Source organism: Mastacembelus armatus, chromosome 19 (genome assembly GCF_900324485.2).
Source record: "Mastacembelus armatus chromosome 19, fMasArm1.2, whole genome shotgun sequence".
NCBI classification, from domain to species: domain Eukaryota; kingdom Metazoa; phylum Chordata; class Actinopteri; order Synbranchiformes; family Mastacembelidae; genus Mastacembelus; species Mastacembelus armatus.
The window spans coordinates 5425324-5440221 of record NC_046651.1 but is presented as its reverse complement, the minus strand read 5'-3'; the positions used below and the strand labels follow the sequence as shown (position 1 = coordinate 5440221).

Sequence of the window (14898 nt, the reverse complement as noted above, 5' to 3'; positions counted from 1 at the left end):
GAGGTGAACACAATGTGGGAATGATATGTCGGGATAAATGGAATTGGCACCAACAAGGCCACTAAGAAACAGAGCGTTTGTTCGCCTGGCAATACATCTGAGCGTAGTAGTCCTCCCTGGACTTGGCACAAAGCCAGAGCATAAATCACTTCCTGGCAAATTGGAAAACAAGTGATCATCAGAACTCCCTGGTCCGAAATCTGTAGGGCTGCTGGATGGCATGCACCACAGCCCAGGTAGAGGCCAACATCCTTAACTCACAGAGGTCATTATTAACCCATGTGCTTTAGCAGGACACAAGAGGCACAGGGATAATAGAGCTCAAGAGTGCTCTCAGGACAGACCCAGTGAGGCAGAAGCTTTCTCTGCTCTTGTCTTTATAGGTAACAGAAAGAAAATGGTTCACTTTACTTAGTAATCAAATCCAACTAGTTTGTTAAAAAATCCTTGCAATGTCCAGTCAGGTCCCATTTTGCAAAACAGGTCTGCTGATTATTCAGTCTCTTACCAAAAAGTCATTTTGATCTAATGATCTTATTAATGCATCTTAATTATCTTTATCATCTTAATTTTATAGATTCAACCATAACCTGACTTGTTGCAGCTCAATAGTAGCAGTGCTTTAGTTCTAAAGTGAGTTTCCCCTTCAAACTTCAATTTTATGAATGTTTCTCAGCCTGAAGGGTCAACCTGTATTTGTTTACATTTTGGTATTTTGGCAGCTCCAACTACGGCCCAAACTACAATAACAAACTTTGGGTCACTTTCAGACTACCAGGCACCTGTCCCTTTGACATCCCACAGCATGTTTACCTTGCATCTCTTCCTCCAATGCTTTCCTGCCTTTCCAGTTTTCTCTCTTGGGCTTCAGATGTGTGCCATAAAGTTTGAACGTCCCTGGAATCGACCAAGTTTGACCTGGGGCCTTTCAGTGCAGTTTGCAAATTGGACTTGTGTCTATGAAGGCTTTCACCGGTGGCAAAGGCTAAATATAAATAATGTATGGTAATCCACTGATAGCATGGAAATGCTTGTGAAAGGACTGCCAAGGAAAGCGTAAGATGAACCAACAATGACAGCTCTAAATGTGGCAGGTACTAAAACAGAAAAGATGAGGTAGATGGATGTGGTGTGACTGATGGTAACTGGTAAGGCTGTTTCTGGATAACATATGTCCAGTTCATTGATGAAAAGGGCAGTGAGTGTGGGAGTACAAATATATCCCACAAAAATAGGGTGCAGCAGAAAAAGTGTGGGAACCACTGGGTGACTAAATCGCCCATAGGTGTGAATGTGAGTGCGTCTCTATGTGTCAGCCCTGTGACAGACTTGTGATCTGTCCATCATGTAAGCTGGGATTGGGTCCAGCCCCCACCCTGTACACCCCATGATGATGGATAGTTGAAATGGACCAATAAATTAAACACACTGAAATATTAAATGCTAACCCTTCTCATTTTTATGTCTTCCTTATTCAATATATCAACAGAGCATTCTTTTCACCACGGGTTTGTTCATCAGCACATAAAAAGTGAACACAATCTTCTAGAGCAGGTTTTGATGTGTATTGGAAAGTTCTTGAGTTAGAAGTATTTCAATTTGGTTTCTTTGAAATTATGTATGTCAGCCTTAACGCAGACCTGATTACCCGGTCCTCACACAAACCTTAATACTACCACACTCTTCTCTCAGCACTTTCCTGCTCTCAACTACATAAACTATTCTAGATACTGGGTGCTGTTCTGTCTTTTTTCCTTTGTCCGTCAGTTCAGGTTGACCGTTTCTGAACATACCCATGAGTCTTGTTAAATATGCCACTGGAGCAACGGCTGAGTGTTGTGTATTATTTCTTGGTTAAAAAAATGCAGCAAGACGTCCAGATTATATCGTGCTGTACTATAGTAGACACCCATTTGGTTTGAAATCCAGACAGAAAACCAAAGGCCCCCTGTGAGAAGAGGTTTATAGCAAAGACAAATTCAAGGAACAGTTCCACTAAGAGCACTAGTTATTCTCTACAGTTCAACTGTAATTTGACAAAGTCATACTCACCCTAAATGAATGGTCACATGTCTAAAAGCACTGATACTGAAGTGAACTCCTCAACCCATAGGTAGGAAAGAGAAGGCAAGGAAGGTCACTTCAGATAAATGAAGCAGTCAAAACACCCTTTCAAGCACACAGCAGTCATCTGTAATGCCGCGATTACATAAAACCCTATTAATGCTCTGTCATTCTGTTTTTTTTTAATTCATCATGTTGGCTCTTTTTGTGCAGTGAGGTAATGGGACAGGACACAGGCGAGGTTTCATTTCAGGCTGAAAACGTCCATCTTTTGCAAATAAGAAGCCCATGTTACAAAATGATGACATAGTTAATGGTAGTAATAGTTAATGGTGCTCCTTTTCGGGGGACAGTGATTCTTGAATTCTGTATCTTCACTATGACATTTAGTAACAACATGACCTACCACCTTTTTCTCTTGACAACCTTGAGCACCATTCTTTTTAATTCCTATGTACTCATTTCAGTGCGCGGCTTTCTCTTGAGATATAATGCCACTTCCTGACAGGGCGAGCTTCTATTGAGGATATTGATATTGTCATGCTCGTTTTCTCTACATCAGTTTATTAGTGGCAGCAGCCTTTTTTTTCCGTAGATCTTTTCTGGTCTCAGCCAACCTGGTGGTGGTGAGGGCTATTTGTTTCCCTATTTGAACCAGTCTGATGGCTCTGTTCCTCTGGACCTCGTGCTTCTTTTCTTGATTTAATAAAGTGATTTAACTCACCTCATCTCATTTTATCTTTCACCCTCGACCACTCTTGCATTACGTTTCCAGCTCTCTCAATATTCTCTCTCTTATTTAATGTCTGTATCCAACCCTTTCCTGTCTACATGCTTCTTGTTACTTGTCTGCCCCACAGGACCTGCTTTTTATCTTCTTCACACCTTGTGGTTTGCCTACAGGCTGTGGAAATGACAAACTGTCAGCTCTACTGAGGGAGAACCTGTTTTTGGACCAAGCTGGACCTCGATAGCGCCACACCAGATGGGCAGGCAGACAGCACTGGGCTCACTGTAACCACCAGCTCATTTTCACTGCTTGTCTGGATCTTCTGGTTCTCTCATTAAGGTCTTAATGACAGTCTGGGCCTAAGCTGAATGAAACAAACATCAATAACTGTCCAAGGGGAAAGTAACACTTTGAGAAATGCTCTGCTCGCTCTCATCAACTACTCAGCTGTCATTGGGTGAGCATTTGCTGCATTCAGAGGCCAAACACTGCAGTGTGTCTAGGCATGTGGCTCTAGGCATAACAATGTCAGTCTCACGGGGCACTACTTTGCTCTCGACTGAAATATATAAACCCCTATTGGTCAGACTGCAGTGAAGTTTGATATAGTACATCTATGGCCTCCACAACATGAATGACTGATAGCCCAAGTAAAATGTTTCAGCATCTAATAGATAAACTGGCACATTTTATACAGACATTCCTGGGTCTCAGAAGATGAATGCTGATAACATTGGCAAAATTTGTGGTTTTGAGTAAAATGTCTTGAAAACTACTAAAATGCAATTCTGTATGAACATTTATGTTGGCAATAAGATGAATTGAAATTACTTCATCACTTCAACAGTTCTCTTAGCACAGAAATCAGGTAAAAGTACATTTATCCATATATATATATATATATATATAATATATATATACAGTGGGTACGGAAAGTATTCAGACCCCTTTAAATTTTTCACTCTTTGTGTCATTGCAGCCATTTGCCAAAATCCAAAAAGTTCATTTTATTTCTCATTAATGTACACTCAGCACCCCATCTTGACAGAAAAAAACAGAAATGTAGAAATTTTTGCAAATTTATTAAAAAAGAAAAACTGAAATATCACATGGTCATAAGTATTCAGACCCTTTGCAGTGACACTCATATTTAACATTTCTTCTGATCCTCTTTGAGATGGTTCTGCTCCTTCATTGGAGTCCAGCTGTGTTTAATTAAACTGACTGGACTTGATTAGGAAAGGCACACACCTGTCTATATAAGACCTTACAGCTCACAGTGCATGTCAGAGCAAATGAGAATCATGAGGTTGAAGGAAAACTGTCCAAGGAGCTCAGAGACAGACTTGTGGAAAGGCACAGATCTGGCCAAGGTTACAAACAAATTTCTGCAGCACTCAAGGTTCCTAAGAGCACAGTAGCCTCCATAATCCTCAAATGGTAAAAGTTTGGGATGACCAGAACTCTTCCTAGACCTGGCCGTCCAGCCAAACTGAGCAATTGTGGGAGAAGAGCCTTGGTGAGAGAGGTAAAGAAGAACCCAAAGATCACTGTGGCTGAGCCCCAGAGATGCAGTAGGGAGATGGGAGAAAGTTCCACAAAGTCAACTATCACTGCAGCCCTCCACCAGTCGGGGCTTTATGGCAGAGTGGCCAGCCAGAGCCCTGACCTAAACCCACTTGAGCTTCTCTGCAGAGACCTGAAAATGGCTGTCCACCAACGTTCACCATCCAACCTGACAGAACTGGAGAGGATCTGCAAGGAAGAATGGCAGAGGATCCCCAAATCCAGGTGTGAAAAACTTGTTGCATCATTCCCAAGAATCATGGCTGTACTAGCTCAAAAGGGTGCTTCTACTCAATACTGAGCACAGGGTCTGCTGAGTGTACATTAATGAGAAATAAAATGAACTTTTTTGATTTTGGCAAATGGCTGCAATGACACAAAGAGTGAAAAATTTAAAGGGGTCTGAATACTTTCCGTACCCACTGTATATATATGAAGGAAGTCAGCTAAATGGGAAGAACAAGGTCCAAGCCATCAACACCTACGCCCTGCCGGTCATCAGATACCCCGCTGGCATAATAAGCTGGCCAAAAGAGGACATAGAAGCCACTGATGTCAAGACAAGGACGCTCTTCACAATGCATGGAGGACTTCACCCCAAATCCAGCATCCTGAGACTGTACGCTAAGAGGAAGGAAGGAGGCCGGGGACTGGTGAGCGTCAGAGCCACCATCCAAGATGAAACAGCCAAGATCCATGAGTACATCAGGAAGATGGCCCCAAGCGATGGAATACTTAGTGAATATCTCAGGCAACAGAAGCCCGATGCAGAGGAAGAAGAGCGAGAACCATCATGGCAGGACAAACCCCTGCACAGCATGTACCACCGACAGATACAAGAAGTGGCTGATATCGAAAAGTCCTACCGGTGACTGGAAAAAGCTGGACTGAAAGACAGCACAGAGGCACTAATCGTAGCAGCACAAGAACAGGCCCTGAGCACAAGATCGATAGAGGCCGGGGTCTACCACACCAGGCAGGACCCCAGGTGCAGGCTGTGCAAAGATGCCCCTGAGACAATCCAGCACATAACAGCAGGTTGTAAGATGCTAGCAGGCAGAGTGTACATGGAACGCCATAACCAAGTGGCCGGCATAGTGTACAGGAACTTCTGTGCCGAGTATGGGCTGGAGGTCCCAAGGTCAAAATGGGACACGCCTCCAAGGGTGAGGGAGAATGACCGAGCTAAGATCCTGTGGGACTTCCAGATACAGACCGACAAACAGGTGATGGCTAACCAACCGGACATAGTAGTGGTGGACAAACAGCAGAAGAAAGCCACAGTGGTAGATGTAGCAATCCCAAGTGACAGCAACATCAGAAAGAAGGAACATGAGAAGCTGGAGAAATACCAAGGGCTTAAAGAAGAGCTAGAAAAGATGTGGAAGGTGAAGGCAACAGTGGTCCCCGTGGTAATCGGCACCCTCGGGGCTGTGACCCCCAAACTGGGAGAGTGGCTCCAACAGATCCCAGGAACAACATCAGAGATCTCAGTCCAGAAGAGCGCAGTGCTAGGAACAGCTAAGATACTACAAAGAACCCTCAAACTCCCAGGCCTCTGGTAGAGGACCCGAGATTGAGGAAGACACACACACACCACCCATAGGGGTGAGAAGGGAAATTTTATATATGTAAATATATATATATATACATATAAACAAACATCAGGACATGACTTTGTCAGGGTATGCTGTAGTTTGTATTAAATTCACAAAGATCTGGCTATTTACAATGAACAGCTTGGCTAGTCATTTTAGTTTTCATTTTTGCATTTTATTTTATTTTCAAATCTAATATGTATTTTCTAATCTTGTGTCTGATCATACTTTCCCACTGCTCATACATACATTCCCACATCTGAGCAATGAACAGGTTGAAACAGCAACTCCTCAAAAACAAGACAAACTGTCCCAAATCACAAAATTAATTATTGACGTCATATTTTGTGCACGGTCACTTGTATTAGCTTGAATAATGATGTAACTGGCAGTCACAAGAGCTGTTGTCCCTAAAAAAAAATTACTGTAAGGCTGTTTCCATGGTGTTTTTATTAAGATTTGTGTTTCCATTTATCACCGTAACAGCAGATTACCAGCGGTATTGCTTGGTGGCAGGAATCTGTGGCTGTAGAGAGGAGACCTACAGAAATAAGTGAGAAAGCAGAGCATGTCCTGCTAATCTCACATGTAAAGATAGAAAATAATAAAAAAATATACTAAAAACCAAAATGTAAGATTACAACATTATTAGTTCTAACACCATTGACACAATATATATATAACATTAATCTGATATGGATATCTATGGATACTTTAAGTAGTTTGAAACTATAAATGCTTAGTTTTTTTTTTTTTAGACTTTGGACCTGCTCACTTCTGATGATGCTCAAAAATGAGGAAGACCCCAACAACTACATTTCAAAGTCAGAGTCAGAACAAATGGGCCTGTTAATTCAGAAGAATTGACAGCTTTCATGACAGCTGGGTTTGGGCTGCATCCTCTACCTTGGTCCTGCCTGTTAGGCTGAATGAGCTTTATTTAAAAGTCAGCAGCAGATGGAAAAGTCAGAGGAGCTGACTTGAGGCTCCCTTGGTGCCTTGTTAAAAGATCAGCAAGTGTAATCTATTGCATTGACTTGTCAAAATAACAGAGGGCAATTGGCAACACATACACAATTCCATGCATGTCCACAGTGATTAAGAACAGTTACACAAAAACATGTACATGCATGCATGCTCATACATGCGCATTCATGATGATCACCCAACATGAGACTATTTTGTATGCTGCTAAACAGATTTGTGCTTGAGATAATGCCCGTATAGCAGTGTGTGTGTGTGTGTGTGTGTGTGTTCCCCAACACCTGCTTATTCAGGTTGGCCTGGGGCACAATGTTGTCTATAGACTGGAGTGTGTACACACACACACGCACGCACACACACACACACACACACACACACAAGAATAGCTCATAGCTGTCCCACCTCCCATCATGTGAGAGGCAGGCTCATTTTCCCACCCAGTGGTTAGCCACTCGCTTAAGGGAACCTGCACATCATGGAGCCCCTGCTGAATGCTTGCTTGCATGCTCACACACACACACACACACCAGTCCATCTAATCAGCTGCAATGTCAGTGTTTTTTGCTATCCCGACAGGAAAGAGAAGGCAACAGGGACACTGCCGATGTCAGTCACACATCTGAATAAAACAAAAACAATGAAAGGCAGGCTGAGGAGTGGGAGGGATGTCAGTCACAATTCACAAGCGCAGAGGAATCCTACCGTGAGCATCGCGGTAGTAGGCATGTGTGACACTCCGGAAACGCTCCTGGCCAGCAGTGTCCCAAATCTAAAAAAGGGACAACAGCTTCATAAATATCAACACCACTAATTACCATAATACTGACCATGTGTCTATGAACCAACTTTTATTTGATTCATTACTCATTCCACCCACTGGAATGATGTTCATAGGGTTGTAAGCAAGTCAGCATTTGTTCTGAAGGGTGATGTTTTTATTTAACTTATTAAAAAATGGAAGCGAAATATAACACATGGATTTACATGTTTTTATGTTCTAAGATAATCTGTATGTCAGACTTGCTACTTACTAGTAGCCCAGTGCAGTAATCATCAACTGTTGAGGGTGCTGATTTTTTGCCTGGGACATAACACCAGTGTAAATCTGCTATACTATCATTGTGTACGTGTTATATGAGAACAGGAAGGTTAAAAGGTGAATTTTGCCAGCTTCCTTTGACTGTGAACACATTTATACCTACTATGTTCAGGAGAAAAAGACAGCAGGCCACTGATAAGCCATCTTTCCTTCTAACCTGGAGTCAGTTATACAGTACCTGCACCAGCCCTTATCATCTATGCTTTGTATTGGTGTGAGCAAATGCACCAAAACCTTATTTTAAGGGGCACTGTTTAGTGGATAATTTGAAGGACAATAAAAAAGTCTATCTATCTGTCTTTGCAGGATATTACAGTGGCAGTCATTACAAAGATAACGACAGGGCATGTACCCTACTGTACATAGACGTCATGATTAATTTGCATTTTCTATTTTACTTTGCTGCCACAAATATAGAAAATGTTCCACTTTAGCCCAGTGTAAAAATCCACATTGCCACACATAAATTAACACTATTTCTAGTCAAAGTTTTAAAACACAAATTTAAAATGCATATAAAAAACCGGTGGATGGAAAATCACCTTATAAGGTTTTAATTATACGTGAAATTTTGAAGCTATATAAATATCTGAAAGTTTCATTATCAAGGAGTCACATAAAACATCACATTTGAAAGACAGACTGATGGATCAACACAGATCTTTTAAAAAGGACAAAGATGAAGGGGGAGGAAACATGAACAATTTCTCTATCTATGATCGATCTCTATCATCTTTACCTGTCTGTGTATCATGCTGATAACTTCTAAGCGTGATAGTCTAATACAAGGTCTGTTATTCCCTTAAGTGTCCTTAGGCAGAGCAGTGGGCTAATTGACTGAAAGAGATTAACCAAGGCCTCATTAAGCTATCATTCAGGCTTTGCCTTTCCACAGCAAGATGTATTGAAGGGACTTATCCCTTGGAGAACAGTTACTTATGATTTATTAAACATACACAGAAATTCATAGATACATTTTTGTTCTTACCTGCAGTTTTACCTTTACAGCATCAATGCTCAAAACTTTATTCTGAAAGAGAAAAAAACAATATAAATATAATAGTGATAAAGACACATGACACAAGTAAAATGAGGCATTAATGCACAAGCCTGAGGCACTGTGGAAAAGTAAATCTGGAGGTGAAGCTGATGTATCATTGTTGGCTTTGTGTGACCACTGCTGGTATAATAAGGGCGTGACCTGTGCTGCAAGGCTCTCCTTTATCACTGTGATGCTATCAGCACTGTACTATCTATACTATAGCATACACACAAACACACACAAACAATTATTCTTATTGCCAACATTACTTGTGGGGACTTTACACTGACTTAACATTCATTCTCTAGGGACTTGCCCTAACCTTAACCTTAACCATAACTCACTACTTGCCTAACCCTAACCTTCCACTAACCTTACACCAAGTCGTCACCAGAAAACGCAAGGATTTACATGGATGGTCGCGGATGGTCGAGTCCACAGTGTGTGTGAGCAGGTTTTGGTTCTCAGTGTACGTAATACTAAGTGCACATGCACGCACACACACACACACCTTCTATTATGATGAATTCCTTTGTTTCAAGGAGCTGCATCATTTACCAACACCATGACTGCCAGATAGAACACACACATACACCCACACGTCTATGTATTGTTTTGAGGACACTCAATGATGTGATGCCTTCCTTAGCCCCTTAACCTGAACCATAACCATCATCACTAAATGCCCAACTGTTACTCTAACACATAAATGATTGTAACGTGAACCCTAACCCAACCCCCTGCAGTGTCTTTTTATACCAGGTGCCTTTTATTGTGGCCAGCCTAAGGCACACCTGAGCAATAATCATGCTGTCTAATCAGCATCTTGATATGCCACACCTGTGAGGTGGATGGATTATCTCGGTTCACTAACACAGGTTTAGACAGATTTGTGAACAAAATTTGAGAGAAATAGGCCTTTTGCATACATAGAAAAAGTCTTAGCTCTTTGAGTTCAGCTCATGAAAAATGGGAGCAAAAACAAAAGTGTTCTTTTCAAAATACCAAGTTAATGGTCACCAGTTGCAGCAGCACCTGCATGATTTTCTACCGTTCTTCCACAGTGAAAGCAGATCTGACTCTGCCATCAATCAATACATGGGATTTGATAATGGTAAACAAGAAGAAGCACACAGCCTTTGTCAGTGAGAATGTTAGTAACACTGTGTAAAGTGTTTCACAGAGAGGGCTTGACATTAACTCTTGCCCAGGGCGAGTAAACTCTGCGTTCAGGAAAGTAAAATGCCCCATGCAGTTGTCCGACCAGACAAGTGAAAATCAAATCTTTATCCATTCCTCCAGGTCTGCATCTGCCAATCAATCAGAAAATCAAATCAGTGTTATAGACTTATAAACCATGGCTTTAAGAACTGGGAGTAGTGTTTATCTGCTCAGAAATATGGATGTATGACCTACTAGTTTATTTAATTTATTGGTCACCAATTTTTACTTCCAGTGTCAAGTGTTACACATTTAATTTACCAGCTAGTTTACTTAGCTTAGAGCTAGATCTCAAACTTTATGTGATCCTAATCTGGATCTATTCAGCATTAGTAAGTTCAATTCAACAGTAATAGAAAGTGGTACCATTATTTTAAACTGTTTGCATGTATAGAAAATCCACCATTGTTGCAGTTGAGGATTGTGGATGCTTTATAAGAACAGGACATCAAGGCACTGTAATCTATCTATGGCTTTAACATGCAAGTGAAAAGGCACATTTGAAATCTGCACACACCACATCTTATCTGGGGTTCTATTGAGTCAACATTTTTTAAATATGTGGATTATTACAGTGAAGATTTTAGCATGTATATCCCTCTCTCTAGACCCATTGATGTTATTAGAAACACTTCTTTTTTGCAGATCTTTTGCTTGGGTTGCAATATTATCATACCTTGAGACCTGAGCTGAGTTGTTATGTGCAGCTTGGTAACAACAACAATGGTGCTATGGTTTTGGATTTTCTCTCAGGGTCCTATAGATCCGGAGAGCAGAGTGGAAACATCCTGACCTAGAGTTCACCTCCGTACCATGGATGTTTACATTTAAAGGTCAAGACGTGATCAGCAGATGAAAATGTCGTTTTTTTGTTTAATTGCTTAATTGAAGCTTAATTGAAGCTAGATAGACATCACCACAACAGAATGATGAATATGAAAAGACAAAAATATCAGTTCATTAATGTTGGCCAGAAAAACTAGAATTAGAATTAGAATTTCACTCAGAGGAAAAATCCTTTTTCAATGAGGCATCTCCTGACTCAAACAATTAAGCACAGTGTGTGGGCTTCAAAGTCACATGACAAGAAAGACCTCCCCAATAATAAAAGAAAGTTGTTGTATATGGAAGAGTGAGCAGTTGCATATATTGAAAAGAACTCACGCACACACACACACACACTTCCTTAAACAGAACTGAAGTAGTTTACAGCATGAAATAGAGAAAGAAATCACAGACTGTAGCAATCATCAGTGTATGTCTGGAAATAAGCTAATCACAGAACAAATTATTCCAAAATCATTTGGTCACCCTACTTAATACTGCATCACTTCCAACAGAAGTTTCTTTTCCTCCCAGCTTTCCAGCTAAACTGCCGATCCAAAGCCAATGTTGGTGGCTTTGAAACCTTGAGCAGTTGGCCCATTCACAAACAACACACTTTCCCTCATTGCTAATGCATTTCATCCATATTGCATGGGGATATTGTGAGTTCACTTTAGTTTATTTCACAAACAGGGAACACTTAACAACTCCTCAGATGCTTCTTGACTTCACTATAGTGTATGAATGCCTGAGCAGACCTACGATTCACACAAACATTTGCCCTGACTCAAAACAAAGCAGGAGGCAGCCTTGCTTCTGGGGAGTAGTTTCATGTAAAGGTGACACAATATGATCAGGCAAGTCCAGTTGATTTAAGTTTTAGACACTAAAACATATCACAACTGGTTTGTGATAACCACAGAGAGGATTTTACATCTCTAGTAAGCAAAACAGAAGGGCTGGCTGGCCGGCCAGCTTCCATGGATGGATGGATGGATGGATGGATGGATGGATGGATGGATGGATGGATGGATGGATGGATGGATGGATGGATGGATGGATGGATGGATGGATGGATGGATGGATGGATGGATGGATGGATGGATGGATGGATGGATGGATACTTTATTAATCGCCAAAGGGAAATGAGTTTGTCTTAGCAGCAAACACACATAAAAACAAAGAACACAAAACACACACACAAAAAAACACATAGATACATTAGAAACACACAAAAATTCAATTCAGTTCACACTTCTAGAAGCTACATGGCATCAGCCAAAAAAAAAAAAAAAAAAAAAAAAACGACAAGAAAGCTTCCTGAGGCTACCTACATTTTAATAGAAACCTAACCAAGTGCATGGTGGATGTTCAGGGAGCCTCACATTGAAACTCAGAAATACTGAAATAAGAAGTATATCGTTAAATGGCACCAAACAGAGCACTATGTTTGAAATGTGAATAAAAATGCCACATTTGGTGAAATGTACAGCCATTCAAAATAAATTTGTTGGTGCACTTTGGCTCCACCACCAAGGGGAACTGTTCATCAGCTGTCCAGGAGCAGATGTTTTAGGCCTTTCAGCTATTGAAAGTAAGCAGTAAGTTACTTGAAATCACAGGGGGTTTGATGCAATATGCAGCTCATGTTATGCAACAGGCACAGCTACGAAGTCTTTGTTCATATGTGACGACTGCAAGACTAACAGGAATTATCCTGGAGTGTTACAGTGGCACGCTGTGTTACTAATGTTTTACTTTCCACTGAAGTAAAGATGTTAGCGGCAATGTGTGTAGGCTGGGTGTTTATGTAACTGTGACTCCACACCATCCTGCAGTGTTTCAGCTTTGTGAAAACTAACAGCTATTTGTGATAGACAGATACAAAAAATATGCAAAGCAGTTTCTGCGCTGAAATTTAGCATTTTCAACATATGGTTTCTTCACAATATGACCTTGTCCATGGAGCTGTCCTGCAAAAACGCTGACATGCTGATGCTTTTTATGTATTTTCCATATTTTTCCATATTTCCCATCTCTATCATTATACAGTATCTCACAGAAGTGAGTACACCCCTCACATTTTTGTAAATAGTTTATATCTTTTCATGTGACAACACTGAAGAAATGACTCTTTGCTACAATGTAAAGTAGTGAGTGTACAGCTTGTATAACAATGTAAACATGATAACGACCCCAAACACACCTCCAAGATGACCACTGCCTTGCTAAAGAAGCTGAGGGTAAAGGTGATGGACTGGCCAAGCATGTCTCCAGACCTAAACCCTATTGAGCATCTGTGGGGCATCCTGAAATGGAAGCAACCTGTGAAGCTCTGGTGAACTCCATGCCCAAGAGGGTTATGGCAGTGCTGGAAAATAATGGTGGTCACACAAAATATTGACACTTTGGGCCCAATTTGGACATTTTCACTTAGGGGTGTACTCACTTTTGTTGCCGGCGGTTTAGACATTAATGGCTGTGAGTTATTTTGAGGGGACAGCAAATTTATACTGTTATACAAGCTGTACACTCACTACTTTACATTGTAGCAAAGTGTCATTTCTTCAGTGTTTTCACATGAAAAGATATAATAAATTATTTACAAAAATGTGAGGGGTGTACTCACTTCTGTGAGATACTGTACTTGCTAATGTACACTGAATACTGAGGCTGATGAGAATGTCATTACTTTAACAGGTACTTTGTCATTAACAAAGCTAGTGGGCAAAGTCTAAAAGTTACAGATCATCATACAGTTCATCATGAGGAGAACATTTGTAAAAAAAAAAAAAAAATCATGAATACATTTCAATTAGTTGTCAAGACATTTGAGTAAAAACCAAAAGTATCAGGCTTGAATTATGAAGAGGCATCTTCTGGGGCCTACAAACAAAATAATAATATGCAGATTCATTTGGTAGTTACACACCATTTAAAGCTGTATATCTACTGTGTTGCTCACCTAGAAAAACAGACACTGGGCATCTGTTTTTTTGGCTGTGGGAGACACACAAGGACACACGTGAACCATACACCTGTAGACACAAATCTTTCCACACAAGACTTTGCCCCACCTCTGGAATGAGCATAGTATAAAGTGCTTTTTAACTAAACACATGCGCCATGAAAATCCTGTTTGTTGACATCAGAAATTTGTAGCTGCAAGACTACACAAATATGTGCAAAGTGTTAAACAGTTTAGATGTTACAGATTATGATTCTCTAAATGTAAAATGGAATTCTATCTTTGCATGCAAGCAAATTCACATACTTATATTCCCATTCATAATACTTTTATGACATATTAATCAGAATCAGTATTCAAGCTTCATTAAACCTAAACCAAATAAGTCTTAATCCAAACTTCAGTCTTTAAATGGACAAGTTAGCCCCATCACTGAAGATGCTAGGCTCCAAATCACAATTCAATCATCTCAAGGCACTTTACAAAAAAGAAAAACCCAACAAATCCCTTATGAGCAAGCACTTGGCGACAGTGGAGAGCAAAAACTCCCTTTAACAGAAGAAACCTCCAGCAGAACCAGGCTCAGTTTGGGCGGCCACTGCCTCAGGTTTATACGAACCAGCCCTAACTATAAGCTTTTGATCAAAAAGGCAGGTTTTAAGTCTAGCCTTAAAAGTACAGAGACTGTCTGCCTCCTGAACCCACAGGTTCAGATTTGTATGTGAGAAGAAGGATTTTAAATTCTATTCTGGATTTTACAGGGAGCCAATGAAGAGAAGCTAGTATAGGAGAAATATGATC

General features: G+C 40.6%; 1 protein-coding gene across 1 annotated transcript in view; it reads right to left on the bottom strand.

Annotated features, from left to right (window-relative positions):
- The window catches only part of rab26 (RAB26, member RAS oncogene family), an 89175-nt gene that overhangs the window by 34399 nt on the left and 39878 nt on the right, over positions 1-14898 (bottom strand). The window contains exons 4-5 of the mRNA XM_026315616.1: positions 9030-9071; positions 7645-7711 (exon numbers count right to left, since the gene is read on the bottom strand). Coding sequence (XP_026171401.1) covers positions 7645-7711; positions 9030-9071 — 109 coding nt within the window. The remainder of the gene's footprint in view (positions 1-7644; positions 7712-9029; positions 9072-14898) is intronic.